The sequence below is a fragment of the Mustela nigripes genome, chromosome 1 (genome assembly GCF_022355385.1).
Source record: "Mustela nigripes isolate SB6536 chromosome 1, MUSNIG.SB6536, whole genome shotgun sequence".
In the NCBI taxonomy this organism is placed as follows: Eukaryota; Metazoa; Chordata; class Mammalia; order Carnivora; family Mustelidae; genus Mustela; species Mustela nigripes.
In genome coordinates this window covers 162,506,190-162,529,360 of record NC_081557.1, presented here as the reverse complement: position 1 = coordinate 162,529,360, position 23,171 = coordinate 162,506,190, and the positions used below count along the sequence as shown (strand labels likewise).

The following is a 23,171-nucleotide window of genomic DNA, read 5'->3' as shown; positions in this document are numbered from 1 at the left end:
CTCATTCACAGGTCACATGAATCCTAGGAACTGGATATTAATACCCCCATTTTACAGATGGAGAAGTTATTTAAACCTTTCCTACAAACTAAAGTCAAAATAATTTGAGCCAGTTCAAACAGCTATTGAGTGGTAAAGCTGGACTATAAATATAGGGTTTTCTGGTTCCAAAGTCCACTCTCTTCACAGCTATAGGGCTCACAGGGCAGGGCAAGGAGAAAGCGACAAATTGGTAAAAGAGATAAAAGGGGTAAGATATCGGTCTGCACCACTGCCCCCACTGCAACACCGTGCCCCGTGCATATTTTCCATTTGGCTGTCCCTGAGTTGTATTCTGTATAGTAAATCAGTAAATGTGAAGAGAAACAAAAACAATCTAGCAGCATAGAAGAGAAAGAGAAAGAAGCAGATGAGATCAAGGTAAAGGGGACAGATTTCAGAGAAAAGGCTAAATAAAATATTTTAGCTTAAGATTTTTAAAAATATAAATATGAATATGAAGAATTTCTCAGTATATACTAAGAATTGGCAAAAGGGCAAAATCAAAGGAAAAAATATGAGACTGGTCCCAAGCAGAATCATATTACCATTTTATAAACATTTTACAATGTTAGATGTTTTTATCCACAGAGCTTATATTATTATAAGTATGCTAATTCTCTTAGCAAAATTATTTCTTTATTAGAAACTATAGTTTCTAATGTCAAGTTATCATGTTATACCATGTTATCAAGTACAGACAGGAAAACAGAGTGTTTCTTATTGAATTCTGTTGAAAAGATGTTCATTAAGAAATGGATTACGTACCTTGAGAACTTCTTGGAATACAGAGCAACCTGTTGTTAACAGTGATTACTCCAAAGGATTGAGACAAACTTGGGGGAAGGCAGACCTCACTTCAAATTCTCTACATTGTATTACCTTTATTTTAACAACAACAACAACAAAGGATATGGTAATAAAATATCTCAGAGATTTTCATGGAATTAAAACATACACACAGAAAAATACTCAGCATCCAAACAACACTGAATAGAAGTTAATCATCCTGATGGACCAGAAGCTCCCAGAAAGAACTTCACATGAACAGAATGAACTCAAGAACTTCTAAGTTGTACCAGTGAAAAGTTACTAAATGCCAGTAAGTCACTCCACTAGATTATTAATCCTTCATGTTGGTAAAACGCTACTTCTAAATAATAAAAATGAGCAAACACAGCCAGCATGTTATACAATATGGTTTCTTAAACCCTCCTGTTAGGCTATAAGTGCTTTCTTCTTCATTTTCAAATGAAGACAACAAAAAACGAAAAAACTGTCGGCTTACTCTAGAAGACCTACTAGACTCACGGAAAACAAAAGAACACAGTAACATTAGAAAGTTCAGGAAAATGTCCTTTCAAGAAGATACAGACCTGTTTTGTAACATAGTAACATTAGAAAGTTCAGGAAAATGTCCTTTCAAGAAGGAGACCTGTTCTGTTAAGTTCCAGAAATACTATAACTAGCAACTATATTGTCATATTGTGGTTTTGTAGCTTTAAGACCTGGCTGTTTCTACTATAAAACTTTGGTCAAATAGAAGGATATCTATAAAACTTTGGTCAATAGAAAGAGTTGTCAAAAATCAATTACTATTAAGTGAGTGTTCAACATATAAAAAGCATTCCTGAGTGACAGTCTACTGCATTTGAAAATAACTATTTTGGGTCCAAACTATGGTATTCCATGTAAAATTGCTATTCAACAGCTTTCACCATTACTGATTTCTATAACTATAAAATAATATCAAAATTACTTCTAACTAAAGGGGGGCATTAAAAAGTTGTCACCTAGATGTGGTTTTAAATTAGATACAAATGTTTTATAACCTTAGAAAACAAACTATTTTCTCAAAATACTGTTTTTCAAGAAATCTCCTGCAAATATTTTAGCAAAATGCAGGAAACAGGGAATACTACATAAGAGAAAGTAAAAGCAAATCCCAGAATGATATGAAATAAATACCCACCAACCCCCTCCCCTGCAAAAAACTATACAACAGAGATAGAGACCTACTAATCCAAGTTGAAAAGATCAGAAGACACAAAAGAGACTTCTTACAGAAACATGAAAACTGACAAAATACCAAATTGTTTAAATATACTACAAAGAGATTTACAAACCCAAAGAAAGGGTTGGGGTAAATTAAAAATAAGTACACAAAGAGCTAAGTAAAGGATCTGCATAGGAAAGAAAAAGTAATCACAATATAGTAATAATGGGTAACACATGTAATGCCTACTATGTGTCACTATTCTAATTACTTTACACATGCTAACTCTTAACAACCCTATGAGGTAGGTACTACTTATATACTCCTTTTACAGGTGAGAAAACTGAAACATACAGATGATAAAGGACTTGCCCAAGATCACCCGTCTACTTACAGGGGAAACAGGCTACATGACTGTTGTCAAAATCACTTATAAATCAGAAGATAAGCATATGGCAAGCAAGGGGTAAAACAACTAAATACTCTTCTTGCATCTCCAGGAAACCTAGAGAGAAAGCCTAAGCCAAATCATCAGGACATAGCAATATAATCATGTTACTTAGAGATATGGAATTAAATGACAAAAATAATCTGTTTAAAACATTGAAATAAAGATAAGTAAGTTCTGAGGATGTAATGTATAACATGATGATACTGTATTGTGTATCTGAAAGTTGCTAGGAACAAAAATCCAAAAGTTCTCATCACAAGGATATAAATATTTGTAACTAGTGAGGTAATGGATATTAACTAAATTTACTGTGGTAATCATGTTGCAATATCTACATATATCAAATCATTTAACTTGATATGCCTTAAACTTATACAAAGTTAAGTCAATTACTTCTCAGTAAAACTGGAACAAAATTTTGAAAGAAATTACACGGTATAAGGATTACAGAATATGTGACTCAAAGCACGTCCTTCCAAGAACCAAAATCAGATTCCCTATAATGCAAAGTGCATATATACTAAGGCTCATCTCCTACCGTCAGTATTTTAAATTGAATGCCATTTTCTAGCTCCATGAAGAATCCATCTAAAAGACTAGTTGCTTTCTTTTCCTGAGTTAAAACATTATACCAATTAATACACAATTAGGGCAATGTATTTATACTTTCTGCTAATAGTGTGACTGAACAAGTTACTCTCCACCCCACGAGTGAATATCCCATGGGGCAAAACACACAGCCCACCTTGTTTAGTCTCTTCCCTGGGGGACATCACTCCTCTGATGAAGTAGGCCTGACAGACTGGCATCAAGAACTAAAACAATTAGACTGACTGCCCCTTTCTTTCACATTGATCTTACTTCCATCCTAACACCTGTTGTATTCAGTGACTTACCCCCTTACAGGGGTATGTCTACACACTTATCATTATTTGATTGTTCCAATATTATACTCAGAAGGCCATGTTATTTACAACAGGACCACATCCAGAACCCAATCATCAAATCTTCCTGAATTTTAAATACACAAAGACTTTTTAAATGACTTTTTGCTTCCAATTGCAAATACTTGCCATCTGGAGTGTTCAAAGTTAAGTTCCAAAGGTTTTTCTTTTTACCCCTCTTGATCAAGGAACTCTTGTTAGAAAGAAATCTAGAGCAGTCTTCAGTATTTAAAACAGAAAAAAGAGTGGCTCTAAGACAGGAGCAGGGAGCTGGTACCATTCCCACTTGTGCCCAACTCTATAGGTAGCTTTCAAAGCAATTAAGCTTAAATAATCAGATGCCCTCCTATCCTCCATTCAAACCTCACCTTTCTTCAACAGTACAGAATATAATAATAACTGATTTTAAATACCATCTGTCCCTCAGTGGAAACTGACACTTCCAAACCCTTTAGCAATAACTACCTCTACAATTCACTTAATTTATTCCATTGTGAGAGCTACTGTTGTTTCGCTTCTCAGGTAAACTTGGGACAAACTAAAAGCAGTAAAAAATTTTTAAAGGAACCACATTTCAAAACCCTTCTAATTCATCCTCACTTCGTGACGGGCAGAATACACCCAAGATAATATATAAAGACCAGCATTTAAATACCTCTTAAGTTTTCAAAGAAAATTATTTTTTCATATCTATTCTGAGAAGTAATAAGCTATGTCATAATTACCAAGATTTAAAAATAATCATGCTTGATTCTACTTTAGCAAAGACACTTTCAACAAGATTATGAACATACCCGCTGAAAAAACACAACGCACTTTACATATTTCAGACAACTTGCTATTCTTTTTTTTTTTTTTTTTTTTTACGATTTTATTTATTCATTTGAGAGGGTGCTGAGCTCAATCCCAGGACCCTGAGATCCTGACCCGAGCCAAAGGCAGATGCTTAACCGACTAAGATACCCAGGTGCCCCAGACTACCTGGTATTAAAAAGAAGCTTACAACGCACTGGGGATCAACTCTACCCCCACTTAATTTTTCTCCCAACTGTATTTTCAATATAGCCATCATTGACTAACATTTTGAAATTTCACACATTTCTTGAAAAGTAGCTATCCGGGGCGCCTGGGTGGCTCAGTGGGTTAAAGCCTCTGCTTTCGGCTCAGGTCATGATCCCAGTGTCCTGGGATCGAGCCCCACATCGGGCTCTCTGCTCAGCAGGGAGCCTGCTTCCACTTCTCTCTCTGCCTGCCTCTCTGCCTACTTGTGATCTCTGTCTGTCAAATAAATAAATAAAATATTAAAAAAAAAAAAAAAAGAAAAGTAGCTATCCAACTAGGTTTCTACATTCCTCAGAGTGCTTTACATTTGGTTCATGAAATTTACATCAAATTCCAACTTTTTAGTAAGAGGACTAATAGGATTATTCTCATTAAATAAACGGGGGAGCTATCTCACGGAACAGCTTAAGTAGCTAAAGACTCGTATTTCAACATATACAAGGGTTCAAGTAAATGAAGGAACTAAAGTATCCATAAAAAACACCTCTCAGGGGCGCCTGGGTGGCTCAGTGGGTTAAAGCCTCTGCCTTCGGCTCAGGTCATGATCCCAGGGTCCTAGGATCGAGCCCCACATCGGGCTCTCTGCTCTGCGGGGAGCCTGCTTCCTCCTCTCTCTCACTCTCTGCTTGCCTCTCTGCCTACTTGTGATCTCTGTCTGTCAAATAAATAAATAAATAAAATCTTTAAAAAAAAAAAAAAACACCTCTCACCTATATAAGGACACCTACCTTCCTCTTACTTCCTCTTACTTGCTGAGGCCATGAAACAACCTGGTCATAGCCTTCAAAATCACAGAGGGTATCAAGAATATCCCTACATCTCCTAACGTTCTTTCCCTAACCCACAATCCCACTAATTTTCTTCTCCCATTCATTACCAGACTAGGACCGCCCGAAACCACAAGTGACTAACTACCCATTCAGACTTGTGAATGCTTAACTGGGCAATCTTTCTCTCCTCTTCTCTGCAAAATGTACCAATGACCCAACTAAATTAGACTCAGAGTTCCCCAAACACACTTTCTTTTCCTTGCCACAACCTGGTCTATCTGCTGCTGATACTCCCCTTTACATCTCAGTTCTCAGAAGCTTTATCTACCCCTTCAGGTCTATTTCAAATGCTACCCTCTCCATATAGTGCCCATACCACACCCCAACCCACCCCCAAACCTAAGAGGTCACATGTGCTTATTTGGTCCTTATGTGAGAGCACTTTGTCCCACTGCTTTACTGTCTACCTGCTGAACAGCACCAAAGCACTGTCTATAGATTACCTATTATAACTAGTTGTAAACCTTGAGTTCTCACCCCGAGAGAAGGTATTTTTCTTTAGCACCAAGGAAAAGGTCTACCAGGTTTAGGAGCTGATAGGAGATAGTGTGGTTCTCGTCCTAGCTATATATTAGAATCATCTGTAAAGATTTTCTTTAAAAATATTCATGCTGTTTCCTACCTCAAATTTAATCAGAATCTCTGAGGACAGGTTATGTTGGTGATTCTTTTTTTTTTTTAAGATTTTATTTATTTATTTGACAGAGAGGGTCATAGTGGGAGTGGGAGAGGAAGAAGCAGGCTCCCCACCGAGCAGGGAGCCCGATGCGGGGCTCGATCCAACGACCCCGGGACCACGACCCGGGCAGAAGGCAGACACCTAATGACTGAGCCACCCAGATGCCCCTATGTTGGTGATTCTTACTTATTTCCAGGATTGTGAATCACTGGACAGCAAAAAAGTATCAATAGGGGTAAGATATCTGTGTTTTCATTTCACTGCTAGAACAAGTCATTTCCTATTTTATTCTTCTTATCTAGTTAATTCCAATATCTCCCATCCTATTTTAGGCTCTACTAATTTGACAAACTATCAAAACAGCTTCCTACTGGTTTCCCTACCTGGACCACCTCTTGGATTCAGCTCAGATCATGATCTTAGGATAGTGAGATCCAGCCTCATGCTGGGCTTCACGGTCAGCTCAGAGTCTACTTCAGATTCTCTCCTCTCGCCCCCTGCCCTTCCCACTTGTGCTCTCTCTTTAAAATAAAGAAGTAGGGTGCTTGGGTGGCTCAGTCAATTGAGCATCTGCCTTCAGCTCAGGTCATAATCCCAGGGTCGTGGGATCAAGTCCCACATTAGGCCCCTTGCTCCACAGGGAGCCTGCTTCTCCCTCTCCCTCTTCCTGCTGCTCCCCCTGCTTGTGCTCTCTGTCAAGTAAAGTAAATAAATAAGACGTTAAGAAAGAAAGGGAAAGAAAGGAAGAAAGAAAGAGGTAACTCTTTTTTAAAAAAAGCTTATGGAATGCAGTTAAAGGGAAGTTTATAGCTATAAATTCATGTATTAAAAAGGAAGAAAGGGGGGATCTGGGTGGCTCAGTCGTTAAAGCTATAGACTCTTAGTTTCGGCTATGGTCATGATCTCAGGTCAGGAGATGGAGCCCTGCATTGCACTCTGTGCTCGGTGCAGAGTCTGCTTGAGATTCTCGCTCTCCCTCTCCCTCTGCCCCCGCCTTCAAAAATGAAAAAATATTTAAAGAACATTAAATAAATTTAAAAATAATAAAAAATTAAAAAGGAAGAAAAATCTCAAATTAACAACACTAACTTTACACCTCAGGGAACTAAAAGAATAAACTAAACCTAAAGCTAGCAGAAGGAAAGGAAATGATAAAGAGTACAAGATTAAGAGATTAATAATACAGGAAAACAATGACAGTGGGAGGCCAATGGCGAGCAGTGAGGGGAAATCAACCCAACTAAGAGTTTAATTTTTTTTTAAACATCAACAAAACTGATGAACCCTTAGCTAAATTAACTAAGAAAAAAAGAGAGGACTCAATTAACCAAAAAAAAAAAAAAAAAAGAGGGTAAATTCCCACTGCATCATTCTATGAAGCCAGTGCTACCCTGACACCAAAGCCAGATAAAAGACACCACAACAAAACTACAGACCAACATCCCTGATAAATGCTAATGCAAAATCCTCAACAAAATAGTAGCAAACCACATTCAACAACACATTTAAAAAATTATACACCATGATGACATGGGTTCCTGGAAGTCAAGGATAGTTCAACATACAAAAAAATTTAAACAGCATTTAAAAATCACCACTACGTGAACAGAATGAAGGACAAAAATCACGGTCATCTCAATTGATGCAGGAGAAACATCTGACAAGACTCTACACTCTTTCAAGATTAAAACACTTGTTAAGAACAGAAGAAACTATCTCAACATAATAAAAGCTGGAAAGCTAACATCACTCAATGGTGAAAGAGTGAAAACTTTTCCTCTAAGACCAGGAACAATACAAGGATGCCCACTCTGACAATTTCTATTCAACATAGTATTGGAATTCTTAGCCAGAGCAATTAAGCAAGAATAATAAAAGGCATCCAACTAGGAAGGAAAAGCAAATTTATCTTAGTTCACAAATGCCATGATCTTATATGTAGAAAATGTCTTAAAGATCCTAAGTGAAAAACCGTTAGAATAAACAAAAGCAGTACAGCTGAAGGATACAAAATCAACATGCAACAACTGTGTTTCTATACACTAACAATGAGCAATCTGAAAAGGAAATTAAGAAAACAATTTCATTTATAATAGCATCAAAAAGAACATTTAGGGGCTCCTGGGTGGCTCAGTGGGTTGGGGCCTCTGCCTTCAGCTCAGGTCATGATCTCAGGGTCCTGGGATTGAGTCCCGCATCGGGCTCTCTGCTCGGCGGGGAGCCTGCTTCCTCCTCTCTCTGCCTGCCTCTCTGCCTACTTCTGATCTGTCTCTGTCAAAGGAATAAATAAAATTTAAAAAAAAAAAAAAGTCATCAAAAAGAACATTTAGAAACCAATGTTTCTAAGTGAGGAAGGTGAGAAACTTATTCCCCCAAAACTACAAAACACTGCCAAAGGAAATTAAAATCACCTCCAAGTGGAAAGCAGTGCCATGTGAAAGACTTAATATTGTTAAAATGTTAGTACTACCCAAAGCAACATACAGATTCAACACAATTGCTCTCAAAATCCCAAAGACTTATTTTGCAGAAATTCAACAAATCATCCTAAAACCCACATGTAATCTAAAAGGCCCCCAAATAGCCAAAACAATTACTTTTAAAATGAACACACTTAGAAGACTGAGACTTCCTGATCTCAAACTACGTGATCTCATACTACAAAGCCACACTAAGCAAAAGAGTATGGTACTGCCATAAAGATACATACACATACTACTGGAATAGAGGTAAGTCCAGAAATAAACCCTTATATACATAGACAAATGACCTTAGTAGAGTGCCAAGACCACTCAATAAGGACAGTGCCTTCAATAAATGGTGTTAGGAAAACTAGATATCCACAGGCAAAAGACTGAAGTTAGACATTTATCTTAGACTATATACAAAAATAAATTCAAAATGAGTTAAAAGACCTAAATGTAAGGCCCAAAACCATAAGACACAGGGGGAAAATTTCATGACATTAGATAAAATGATTTCTTGAATGTGAGACTAAAAAGAACAGGTAACAAAAGCAAAAATAAAGTGGGACTACATCAAACCATTAAGACTTTTAAGATTTTTGGGACGCCTGGGTGGCTCAGTGGGTTAAGCCTCTGCCTCAGCTCAGGTCGTGATCCCAGAGTCCTGGGATTAAGCCCCGATTCTCGGGCTCTCTGCTCAGCAGGGAGCCTGCTTCCTCCTCTCTCTCTGCCTGCTTCTCTGCCTGCTTGTGATCTCCGTCTGTCAAATAAATAAATAAAATCTTAAAAAAAAAAAAAAGACTTTTAAGATTTTTATTTATATGAGAGAGAGAGAGAGAGAGAGAGCATGAGCAGGAGGGGCAGAGGGAGAGGGAGAAGCAGCCTCCTCACTGAGCAGGGAGCCCAACATGGGGCTTGAGCCCAACACCCTGGGATCATGACGCAAGCCACAGGCAGACACTTAACCACCCAGGCACCCCAAACACTAAAACTTTCGCTCATCAAAGGACACAACTGACAGTGAAGAGGTAACCTATGGAATGGAAGAAGAGATCTACAAGTCATGTACCTGATAATATTATGGTTAATATCCAGAATGTATTAGTCGGTTAATACTCAGAATATACAAAGAAACCTACAACACAACTAGAAAAAAATCAAATAACTGGATTAAGAAATGTCAATAGACATTTCACCAAGAATGATTAAATAAAAGGCCACAAGCAGCTGAAAGATACTAAATACCACTAGTCATCAGAAAAATATAAATCAAAACCCAATATGAGATCACCTCATATCCACAAGGATAGCTATTTTTAAAAAAATAAAAATTAGGGACGCCTGGGTGGCTCAGTTGGTTAAGCAGCTGCCTTCGGCTCAGGTCATGATCCCAGCGTCCTGGGATCGAGTCCCACATCAGGCTCCTTGCTCCGCAGGGAGCCTGCTTCTCCCTCTCCCTCTGACTCTGCCTTCCACTCTGTCTGCCTGTGCTCGCTCTCGCTCTCTCTCTGACAAATAAATAAATAAAATCTTTTAAAAAAATAAAAAAATAAAATAAAAATTAAAAAACAAGCATTGGCAGGGATCTAGAGAAGCTGGAATCCTTGCGCACTGTTGGTGGGACCATAAACTACTGTGTAAAACCATAGTGGAATAACACAGATACTGTGGAAAACAGTATGATGGTTCCTCAAAAAATTAAAATAGAACTAGTTAATGATCCAGCAATCCATCTTCAGGATATATAGCCAAAAGAACAGAAAGCAGGGCCAAAGAGACAACTGCACCATGTTCCTAAGCAGCATTGTTCACAAAAGCCAAGAGGTGAGAGCAACGCAAATGCCCATCAAAGGATGAACAGATAAACAAAATGTGGTACCTACATACAATGGAATACTCTGCAGCCTTAAATTGGAAGGAAATCCTGTCACATGCTATACCATGGATGAACCTTGAGGACATTATGGTAAGTGAAATAAGCCAGTTGCAGGGGTACCTGCAGTTAATCAGTGGAGACTTCAGCTCCGATCATGATCCCTGGGTCCTGGAATCAAGCCAGAGTTGGGCCTCTGCTCAGCTGGGAGCCTGCTTCTCCCTGTTCCACTCCCCACCCCTGCTTGTGAGCGTGCGTGGTCTCTCTCTCTCTCTCTCTCTCTCTCTCTGTCAAATAAATAAATAAAACCTTAGGAAAGAAAAGGAAAGAAGCCAGTCACAAAAAGACAAATACTATATGATTCCACTAGTATAAGGTATCTAAAATAGTCAAATTCATAGATACAGAAAGCAGAATGGTGGTTATCAGGCTGGGAAAAGGGACTAAAAGAGAATTCTTGTTTAATGGGTTTCAATTGTGCAAAAGGAAAAATTTCAGGAGATCTCTTCCACAACAATGTAAATACACTTAATACTGAAACTGTACACTTAAAAACGGTTAAGGTCCTAAAGTCTTTTTTTACCACAATAAAAAAGACACACTTTTTTAAAAAGTTAAGCTATAAAACTGTATAGATATATGTAAGAGCAATGATCCAATTTTTGTTTTGAAAAAATAAAAACAGCTAACATTTGAGTGCATACTATATGCCAAACTCTGACTTAGGCAGTTACTATATATTAATGCTGTTAATCCTACAACAACTATAAGAGGTCAATGCTATTACCAATCCCATTTTACAGATGAGAAAACTGAGACATAGACAAGTTACTTAGCATGTCTAAAAAACACAAAACCAGGGTTTCTTTGTTTTGGTTTGCAGGGTTTTTTTTTTTTTCTTTTTAAGTTTTTTATTTATTTGAGAGAGAGCAAGCACAAATTGGAGAGGGGGTGGAGAGCAGAGGGAAAGTGAGCAGACTCCAGGGAGCCCAAAGTGGGGCTCAATCCCAGGATTCCCAGCTCATGACCTGAACAGAAGGCAAACACATAACTGTCTGAGTCCCCTAGGTGCCCCTGAAGATTTATTTATTTTAGAGACAGAGAGCATGTGCACCTGCACAAGCACACGGGCCAGGGGTAGGGGGGAGGTGTGGACAGCAAAAGAGGGAGAGAAAGAGAATCCTCAAGTAGACACCCCATTGAGCACAAAGCCCAATGTGGGACTCCATCCCAGGATCCTGGGATCACAACCTGAGCCAAAATTCAGAGTTGGCTGCTTAACCAAGTGGGCCACCCAAGCACCCCACAAAGCCAAGTTCTAAATACATACCCTCTTGAGACACTATTCATGCTCTTAACCTCTATGCAATACCTACACAAAAGTTTGGAAAGATAATGAACCAAATTATAAACATTCTCTTAGATTCTTTCTGATCATGATGGACTTTCATTTCATACACTTCTATTATATTTATGAAAAGATTATGTACTGCTTTTTATAATGAAAAGCAAAAGGAGATACTGACACTTTCAAAAAGTATACTTAATGTAACAGCAAAGTCTCTATACCTACTATCAATGACTTTATTTACTTATATATCTCTGGACTCAGACCCTCCACTACAGTAAAGCTACTCTATTTACTGTAACACGCTGTTTCAGCTGGCTTCTCTACTTCTGTAAGCTATCCTTCCCCTGGAATATCCTCTCCTATGCTCTAATGAGCACTTTCTGATTTACCCTTCCACTTTTAGTTATTTTTGTAATTTATCAAAATCGAGTTCTTAACTCACCTCCTTCAGGAGGCCTTCCTGTCCTTACCTATACCATTTTTCACCAATTTAGTATGCTGCTTTGAAAAAACTGCCCTACAGTGGTTTTATCTGAGTTCCTCATAGAGCCATCAGCAAAGTTCCTTGAAGATGTTACTACTCCTTCTCCTACAGGCAAGGGCACTCCAGGGGCATAAAATATACTTAGCACCAACATCTAGAGTTCTACAGACTTTCCTATCAGAAACAACAGCTCCAGGTGCCTGGGTGGCTCAGTGGGTCAAGCCGCTGCCTTCGGCTCAGGTCATGATCTCAGGGTCCTGGGATTGAGTCCCTCATCGGGCTCTCTGCTCAGCAGGGGGCCTGCTTCCCTTCCTCTCTCTCTGACTGCTTCTCTGCCTACTTGTCAAGATCTCTGTCTGTCAAATAAATAAATAAAATCTTTAAAAAAAAAAAAAAGAAAGAAAGAAACAACAGCTCCTTAGAGATAGGACTGATTCCAGATCTGGGATAGGGAAATTACAAGGTAAATCTGATTTGTCTTGCACCAGAAGGCCAGGAAGCAATCAGAGACTAATGCAGGAGGGTCAAAAGGATATAGAAACCACTCTGAAAATGGTTATCACTGACAAAATGAGACAATTTGAACATCCAAAAGAATAAGGATTGCAACTTATTTTAATGTTTAATGAAGGCAGGGGCACCTGGGTGGCTCAGTCAGTTAAGTACCTGACTCTTGATTTTGCCTAGGGATGTGATCTCAGGGTCATGAGATTGAGCTCCACTTCCAGCTGAGCATGGAGTCTGGTTGGGATTCTCTCTCCCTCTCCCTCTGCCCCTACCCCCTGCACTCGCAAGCCTCTCTTTCTCTCTCTCGGGGCAGGGGAATGGAGGGGGGAAAAATCCAAAGGACCCTATACTGAAAAATGGGGAAACTACAACAAACATTTGTGATCCCTGGAAGTGACCAATATATTACCATTACATGTCTTCTAAGTAGGAATCTTACCATTTTTAGGGAGAACACAGTTTTTATTAACCAGTTGATGAGGAAGAACCTCCTTAGAGGGGGAAAAAAAATCAGACAGTAAATGACAGAACGGGGTTGGAAGGGGAATCACTATGTGCAAACCCTTACTGAAATAATTATCAGGCAACGACCATCATGGATACTAAAACCACTTGGAGAAAGATCATGAAGAAAAGCATAGTCTCATCATGCCAGAGTATCACCCTACAGATTACACAGTCACTGCAAAGTGAAAAATACATGTTTACAGTGGTAATCTGGCAGCAACCTCTCTAACCAAATGTCAAATTTTGGAGTGGAACAGCCAGGCATTCTGTGTCTCCTAATGTGATAAAATACAAGGCATGCAGGATCACCTAGGAGTCTTCTCAAGTGAATCTCAACAAATTCTAGTTAGGCCTTTGGACCTAATATTTGGCTGAAGGAAAATACAGTGGATAAAAGAACAACTTAAAGACACTACAAGGAAATAAGGAGTTAATCAAGAATATGTGATGTTGAGGAAATAATGAGATAATCAAGAATATGTGACGTGCTACAAGACAACTGACTAATCTCTTTTAAAAAGTCAGCATCATGAAATAAAGATGAGAGGACTCTTCTAAATCAAGAGACTGACAGACATGACAAGCAAATGCTACTTGTGAGCTCCTATAAGATCTTAATTTCAAAATATAATAAAAAGCAAAAAATGCAACTATTAAAGATGCCTAGGGGATAACTGGGAAATCTGAATAGGATTGACTATTAGATGATGTTAGGGAATTCCTGTCCATTTTCTTAAATGTAATCATGGCATTGTAAACAAGAAAGAAGAATGTCCTTGTCATTAAAAGAGGCATGCTGAATAATTAACAGGTGTGGTGTCATGTTGTCTGTGACTTTCAAACGTTTCAACAAATACACAAATGCAATACACATACAAGCAGACACAAATAAAGCAAACAGGACAAAATGTTAATTTAGGTGATGAATATACTGCAATTAGTTATTAATATTCTTCTTTAAACTTTTCTGTATGTTTGAAATTCTTCACAATAAAAAGCTAGGGAAACTTAATAAAGTTGTAAAATAAGTAAGGGGAAAAATAACTCCTGGTCTCTTTCCCTTAGCACCACCTCGTGATTTATTTTTTTTCTTAAATAAAGCAAACTTCACATATAATATTAGTTTCAGGTGCACAACATCCTGATTCAATCACTTATCTTTTTTTAAAGTACTTCCTGTCTGTACAAGTAACCTTAAGTCCCTCAAGGACACTTAGATTTTCACAGGTTTACAAATATATAAATAGCCCAACAGATGTTGTTATTCATAAATAACATAAAAGACCACTTTGATAAAAATCAAAATGTCTGTTAATTTAAAGTCTTAGCTAGGATATGGAACAATACAAAGCTTTTGATGACAGAAGTATAAGTATAATCATGTTGGAAAACAATTTGGCACCACCAAAACAAAGCTGACCACATATATATCCTATTACTAAAGAATGTTTCTGATGGGTGTATACCCAGGAGAAACTCTTGCACACAGGCACCAGGAGTTAGGCTTAAGAATATTTAAAGCAGGGGCACCTGGGTGGCTCAGTTGGTTAAGCGACTGCCTTCAGCTCAGGTCATGATCCCAGGGTCCTGGGATCGAGTTCCGCATCGGGCTCCCTGGTCCATGGGGAACTCCCTCTGACCTTCGCCCCTTTCATGCTCTCTCTCACTGTCTCTCTCTCAAATAAATAAATAAAATCTTTTAAAAAAAATAAAAAAGAATATTTAAAGCAGCACTATACAAGAACAAAAACCTGGAACAACCCAAATTTCCATTAACAAAGAAATGAATGAACTATGATATATAGATTCACTGGAATACCACAGAGCAATGAAAAATGAATGAACTAGAGCTATACACATGAATGAATCTCAAAACCATGTTAAAGATAACAAGTTGCATAACAATACTAGCAGAGATTTCATTTATAAACGTTTCAAAAACATCGAAAGTAAACAATGCATTATCTAAGGAATCAAACATGTGGAAAAGCAAATGAATGATAAACACAAAATTCGGGATAAGTAGTTCCTCTTGTGTGAAGCATTTATTGTATCATTTTTGTTTTAGATTCTATTAATGATTCACTATTAGTTTTTTATTCTACTCAAAATCTAATAATAACTGAGTAAAAGAAATTAATAACTAACTGACTTTAAGGTACATAAAACCTCAATTCAAAAACAATACTAAATTATTCACATAATAACTGCACTTAAATTTCTCTGCATTTATTTAGTAGTGAACAATGCAAAGCTATCAGTATTCAAATAGTCAAACCTATCAGTAGTGCCAATTAGGAAAATAATAAGGAATAAAATAAATCCCCAACCCAAGAAGCCATGCCCCATTTGAGGAAAAAAACAAAAGCCATGCTCTATGTAATGGCACCTACAGTTACCTATTTTACTCAATGATTTAAGCTCACAGCTTGACAAAAAAGATAAAGTAGCCTTCAGAATCTGACACTAAGTTTGCTCTTTTGACCTTTTATCAAGGTAGAATCATTAAATACAGGTTCATAATATGAAGAAGTCTGTTTCCTCTTACTTTATGACCATAAGGAAAGTCCTAACATCACAATTTCATTTATCTTTTATACCCTAACCACTAGAAGTCTGAGCCTGACCCAAATAATGCCACATGAGCAGACCCCAGCTGACAGGATTTTAGGAATGCTTTCCATCAGACATGGCACAGCGGTTGTATCATTAGAAGTCCCTAAAGAACCTTGCAATAAAACAGAACCTTTTTTTAATGTAAGAACACTTTAACATGAAATCTACCCTCTTAACAAATTTAAGTGTCAATATAGTTTTCCTTGTTGTAGGTACAATGCTGAATAGCAGATGTCTAGAGCCTATTCATCTTGTGTGACTCAAACTCTGAGCCCACTGATGAGCGCTCCCCATTTCTCCCTCCTCCCAGTCCCTGGCAGCCACCATTACATTCTTCGATTCCATGAACTCAAGTGTTTTAGATACCTCATGTAAGTGCAATCATCCAGTGTCTTTCTGAAACTGGCTTATTTTAGGTAGCACAATGTGGCATACTGCAGAATTTCCTTCTTTTTAAGGCTATGTTGTATTCTACTGTGTGTATATACCACAAATTATTTATCCATTCACCCATCCATGGACATTCTGGTTGTTTCCACGACTTAGCCACTGTGAACAGTGCTACAAGAAGAGAACTTGTGTGCGATGTATAATTTAAGGGAAGTATCACAGGGTCCTTCTACCAGGTTCAACTACAGCTGCCAAACACATAGCGAAAAAGACCTAGCTTACAGAATATGCTGAATTGCTCTTTATTCAAAGTCAGACACAAGACTGATACCAATCAAAGAAATCGAAATAAAAACACATAACTGTTGAGCTAGGAGTACTACCTGCCCAAGCATGAATAAGCAAATGCCTCATGTTAAAACAGGAGATCCGGAGAGGTTCACAATCAACTAGGAAGGATAATAATTGTATTTATACTCCATTACATTAAAACTTTACTATGCAGAGATTTATAATGGTTGCTCTATGGAGTATGCCTAACTATAGTACATCTACTAAATGGGTTTGCTATCAATACCGGGGACAATTCCTTATTAGTACAGGAGTTACCATGCTATTGCTTCTCTCTTCTAACATCTAGAGCTAAGTATGTGCTTAGCTATGTGCATATGTGTCTATTACATCAACTCCTACCAAATTTACTAATAACTAAAAATTTTGTATGTTGGGATGCCAGGGTGGCATGGTTAAGCATCTGCTTTCTGCTCAGGTCATGATCCCAGAGTCCTCCTTGCTAAGCAAGAAGCCTGCTTCTCCCTCTCCCTGCCACTCCCCCTGCTTGTGCTTGCTCTCTCTCTCTCTCTCCCTCTCTGACAAATAAATAAAACTTAAAAAAAAAACAAAAATAAGAAAATAAAAATTTTGTATGAAAAAGATTCACCCCCCAAAAAATGACTAAAATTTCTATCTACAAACTGTATGAACAATATAAGATCACACCTACTTCTACCAGCCCTTCAATCTCTTTAAAAAAAAAAAAAAAAACTGAGTTAAATAAAGACTTCTTCAATTTTCGATTACCTACCAATCAAATGATACTTGCTTTTTAAAAGTTCTACTGGAATATAAACATAACTCGTGCCAAAACCCCAGCATAACTGTTTATAATATAAGCATGTCAATAAAAGGATATCTCCACTGACCACCACAATGTCCTCAAACCAACATTGGTCTTTTGTAAAATCAATGAGCTTTATAAGAAGCTATGACAGTTGTACCCAACCACCTAACTTACAGCAGTACCTAGGGATGGTATGAGATAATGTGAGGAATTTAAAGATAATCTTTATAAATACAAAGTATAATATGGTAGTATCTCCATCAGTGATGAAGAGGAGTTCCAGAAACATGCTGCATTATTAGGAAGGAACTTTGTTATGGAAGGACAAGAGTTTCAGAGGGTACAGTGACATTTCAAAGTTGCTACATGTTGGAAGGGCAATCCCTTCCTCAGTTTCCAAATCCAACTCCCAAGATGCCCAGCTACGCACTTTCCTCCTGGAGACCCAAATCACCTTACCTTGCTACTGTTCCTTTGAAAGAATCTACTCCAAGAATGTGTTCAAAATGTTCATAAGCCGATGGAAGCAGGAGTCGGGGGGGGGGGGGAGGCAAAATGAGTGAAGGGGAGTGGGAGACAGAGGCTTCCAGTTTCAGAACAAGTCACAGGAATAGAAAGCACAGCATAGGACATATAGTCAATGATATTATAATAGTGTTGTATAGTGACAAACAGTAGTACACTTGTGGTGAGCACAGCAGGAGGTAGAGACATACTGAATCACTATGTTGTACACCTAAAACTAAGGTAACATTGTGTGTCAACTATTCTCAAACTAAAATACTTAAAAAAAAAAAAAAGAAAAGAAAAAGTTCTAAATACTGGGAGAATTACTAAAATGTGACAGAAACAATTAGAAAAATGGAAAAGAAAGAAAGAAAAATGGGGCTAAGAGACTTGCTTGAAACAGGATTGTCCCAAACCTCCAATCTGTAAAAACCACAGTATGCGTAAAGCCCAATAAAGCAAGCACAATAAAACAGGTGTATAAGGGCGCCTGGGTGGCTCAGTGGGTTAAAGCCTCTGCCTTCGGGAGGGAGCCTGCTTCCTCCTCTCTCTCTCTGCCTGCCTCTCTGCCTACTTGTGATCTCTGTCAAATGAATAAATAAAAAATCTTTAAAAAAAATGAAATAGGTGTACATATATGTTTGTGTGTGTGTGTGTGCGCATATACCTCTATATGTATACCTATATGTACCTCCATTCCTAGCTTTTAATTTCTCTCAGCAATGATATGTATGTTTTTAGTGTAGAGATCTTTCATTGCTTTTATTACATTTCATTTATTACATTTCATTTTATTACATTTCATTATATTTTATTTCATTGCTTTTATTACATTTTTTCTAGTTGTTTGATTTCCTTGGGTGTTACTAATATACTATCTTTTATAATTTTATTTTTCAAAAGCTATTATGGAGAAACAAAAATTGTTTTTGTAGTTAAAAAAACAAAAATAAAATTTTCATAAACAAATGATACTTCTCCTTACACATTTTTAAGCCTTCCTTCTAATTGGGACATCTGGGTGGCTCAGTCGATTAAGTATCTGCCTTCAGCTAAGGTCACAATCCCAGGGTCCTGAGATTGAGTCTTACATCTGGCTCCTTGCTCTGAGGGGAGACTGCTTCTCACTCTGCCTGCTGCTCCCCCTGCTTGTGCGCTCTCATGCATGCTCTCTCCCCCTCTCTGGCAAATAAATTTTTAAAAATCTTAAAAAAACAAAAAAAAACAAAAAACCTTCCTTATGACTAGGTGTAATAGTATTAGACATGAAACTACATGCATAATAAAACCACTCACTGAACACTGTGCCAAGTATTTTGCATGCTCTCTTATTCACCTTCCCATCAATACACCATTAGCCCTCTACTACAAATTTAAGAGAGAACTTGGCCAAGGACATGGTAGTAAAGATTTAACTCCAGGTCAGACTATAAACCCAGTCTCCTTCCACTCATACTCTACTCTTTAAAGTTCTTACATCTTATAAATGGTTACAAATCACTCAGGTCCTCAGCTGATCCTTGAACTACAGACAAGGTAGCATCTGCCCTGAGCTATTTACTAAGGGCTTGAATGCTCTTTGCTTTCCTTGTCAGGCCCAATGACCTCTTTTCGTTAAGAAACTGAACGCCTAAAAAAAAAAACCTGAATGCCTTCAGTGTACAAGGTAGAGAAAATGAAAATATGTAAAGCACAGCCTCCACCCTCAAAATATTTTTACAGACTCCTAGGAACTAGGCATAAACTATTACACTACTATTAAAATTAGTAAACTACTATTAAATAAGAATGAACACTTCTATAAGGAAATGCCATCAAACATCAGAAAAGCTCAATTTTCAAGTAAAAGGGATTTTATTCATATAAAGAGCCAAAGCTCTTCTTAAAATTAAACATCTTAGGGGCCCCTAGCTGGCTAAGTCAGAAAAGCATGCGACTCCTGATCTCAGGGTTGTGAGTTCGAGCCCCACATTAGATGCAGAGATTACCAAAAAAAAAAAAAAAAAAAAAAAAAAAAAACCTCAAAAAATAAATTAAGCATCTTAGATAAAAATATTTTTGTACCTTAAGCATGAAACACAGCATAATACTACAAAGACCTTAACATTGACAGGTGCCTGGGTGGCTCAGTCGGTTGGGCATCCAACTCTTGATTTTGGCTCTGGTGATGATTTCAGTGTCCTGAGACTGGGCTGGGCGATGGGTTCCCCCCTCAGTTGAGGAGGGAGGAGTCTGCTTGAGATTCTCTCCCTGTCCCCCAACACCCCTCCCCCTGCAAGTGTGTACTCTAATAAATAAATGTTTTTTAAAAATGTTTAAACAAGAAGACCTAACATTGATTAAATTTACTAATGTGTGAAGTGAAGTGTTTTACATACACTTAGAATTTACACCAAAATCCTGTACTATCCATGGGCCCACTGGATGTAATATCAAACAGAAAGTCAAGTTATTTGCCTAAAATCATGCAGCTAGTAAATGATGGAGTCATGATCCAAATGTAGCATATACCTCTTTATTCAGCCTTGTGATGCATTTATCATTGACGCAAACATTCTATGCCCACCTACTGCATGCATAGGATTGTACTGAGAAACCAGGGGGCAGTGAACAAGATAGCTTGTTCACAAACCTCACCTTGTGATTAAAAAACAGATAAATAAGAAAATAAATGAGATAACTACTGATTGTCTAAAATACCTATAGGAAATCAAGGTGTTGTGAGTAAGTAACTGGGAAAGGCTTACCTCTGTTATTGCCTCTTATAGTTTTGTTCTCAGATTGTTCCCACATAAGCTGGCCAGACAGCCAGGCTGGGGATCAGAGAAGCAGGCAGACAGAAGACAGACCACTGAAGATGATCAGAACAGGAGAAGGCTTATGTCATGTTTTCACGAATATGTTGGCATTTTTCCACAAATCCTAAGGAGACAATGTTCTTTCTACTGAATAATACCATGCCTAAGAGAGTATCACCTATGCCTGATGAGTATGGTTTCACAGTCAAAATCTCAACATGTAAGTGTCTGTACGTATTAACTCATTCAGCATTACAAAATGCAACCTAACTTTAAACTGAAGGTAAAGTACTACTCATGGTACACAATTTCCAAAAGCAAATTATTGGGTTTTTTGTTTTAAATCCAGGTCCCACATAGCCTTCAACAAATTAAAAATTTGAAAATTATTTCAAAGAAACAAAAAGACTCATACCACGTTTAGCATGCTGAGTAGTCCCAATGCTATTTTTAGAAAGAGCAACACTTCTCATGTGCAACTTTTTCCAAATGATACTAACAAGGTCAAGGATCATATCCTATCTAAAAACAAGACCTATACAACATAGCCAGGATCTCTTAGAATAGTTTATGTACAAGTCGTGTGGCCTGAAGGTTTTGCTTGTATTTTACATGTCTTTATATTTACATACTTTATATTTAAAATATTCATATTACTTGTATATACTATTCTTACTTGTTTTCATTCCAAATCATTTATATTTTTCATATGGCAGTGTTCAAACAGCCTTTAAAAGAAGAAAATAATGCTTCACGTCTTACCAGCATTTCACATTCACTGGATAATTTGAGCTCCAGAACAACCTTGAGAAATATGTAAGTAAGAGTATCATCTTCCCCTCTGCACAGTGGTAGGAGTGGCGCTCAGAAAGGTTAGGTAACTTAGCTAGTTCAAGATTGCACAGTACTTGGCAAAGGCAGAGCCCTGACCAGGCCTTCAGACTCTTTGTTCATGCTCTTCTCCCCACAGAACGCTGCTAATTTAATACATGAACTTTCACGCATCTCTCTCTTCAACAGACCTGGACTGGAACTAAGAGCCATACCACTGTGGCCCTACCGACTCTGAGTGTCTAAATGCAACCGGAACACGAGTGCTTTTCAGTAAACATAAACACTAGCACACGTTTCAGTCAGGACCCCATTCAGTGCTGGGTTTGCTCCACTGCACAAAACTTATTAAAATACACCATGCCTTAAAGCATAACCCTTAATGGAACTGACTTTTTCACTCAGTGGCAAATTCTGTAAATGAGAACCGTGACTCATAGCGCTAACTTACGGTTTTCTAAATTAATAAATTTGGATGCCAAAACAAACGAAGGAATTACAGACCCCTATCTATCCCCAAGCCCAAAGTTGCTGAAGTGTCAAAGCGCGGTAGTCAAACACAAGGAGAGAGGCGGGGCTGGAGCTAGCGTTCCTCCTTTTCTGCGACCCCAGGCAACCCACTCCTCAAAACCCCAACGGGTCTCTTCCGACCCCCAATCCCGCCGGGACCAGAGTGACCGACTACCCGGCCCCGCGACGCCCCACGACCACGACCAGAGTGCTGCCGGGAGCTGCGGCTGTGGGGATACGCACGGCTGAGGCTGCCCCCTCCCCGGGGCGTCCCCATCTGTCTCGGGTAGCCCGCACACCTGACAGTCCCAGCAAGGACAGAGGATGCGCTGCGGGAAGCCGCCCCTCAACGCGGCGCCCTAGAACCGCCGGGCTGCCCGGGACAAGTCCGCTTCCGCCCCCAGCCCACATGGCCGCTGGCAGACCGCGCCCGCGTCCGAGGGGCCCAAGATCCCCGGAGGAGGGAGGGGGCGGCGGCGACAGTGGCTGGGGGAGGAGGGAGCGCGGCCGGCGCGCCCGGGGGGTGAAAGAGGAGGAGCGCGTCCCGACCCGCCGCGAGGGCAGACGGAGAGCGGAGGAAGTCCGCCGGCCGCAGCGGCGTCGCGGGGGAGCAGGCGTCTACCTGGGAGCAGAAGTACGAGCCCTGGATGCCCAGCTTGATGCAGGTGGGACACTGGAGCTTGGCCTCGCTGCTGCAGCCGTCCGTCTCGCACACGCGCGTCTCCACGGCCGCCATGCTGCCTGGCTGCTCGAGGAGCGCCTCACCGAGGAAGAGGAGGAGGAGGAGGAGAGAGGGCAGAGGAGGGGACAGAGGCCGAGCCAGGGGAGGAGCTCGGCCCGCGGGGCCTGGGCGCGGAAGCAGGAGGAGCGCCGGGCCGGCCCAGACCACGCTGCGCGCCCCGCCCCTGCCCCGCGCGCGCAACTGGCGCCCCGCCCCGCGGCGTTCGCCCCGCCCCCGCCGGCGGCCCCCGCCTCCCGGCGCCAGGCGCGCACGTGGGGGCTGCGAGGGATCGTGGCGGAGACCTCCGCGGGCTCCGCGTGGTCTCACGCTTGTCCCGGGCGAGAGCGAACCCCTGGCCCTGGTCAGGGAAGGCCAGGTGCTGCCGGCGGGAAGGGGCCCTCGTGTCTTGCGCCGCGTGTATCTAGAGAGACAGCGCTCTGGTCCTGCCTTACTGGATCGCGGGGTCTTGAATGTCCCCCACACTCGCAAG

At 39.6% G+C, this 23,171-nt stretch overlaps 1 protein-coding gene across 2 annotated transcripts in view; it reads right to left on the bottom strand.

Annotated features, from left to right (window-relative positions):
- Window positions 1-22,864, bottom strand: part of METAP1 (methionyl aminopeptidase 1) — a 66,746-nt gene extending 43,882 nt beyond the window's left edge. For both annotated transcript variants that reach the window (XM_059376311.1, XM_059376316.1), the window contains exon 1: window positions 22,583-22,864. In XM_059376311.1, the coding sequence (XP_059232294.1) occupies window positions 22,583-22,696 (114 nt within the window). In that variant the 5' untranslated portion in view covers window positions 22,697-22,864. The remainder of the gene's footprint in view (window positions 1-22,582) is intronic.
- Between the last annotated feature and the right edge of the window lie 307 nt (window positions 22,865-23,171).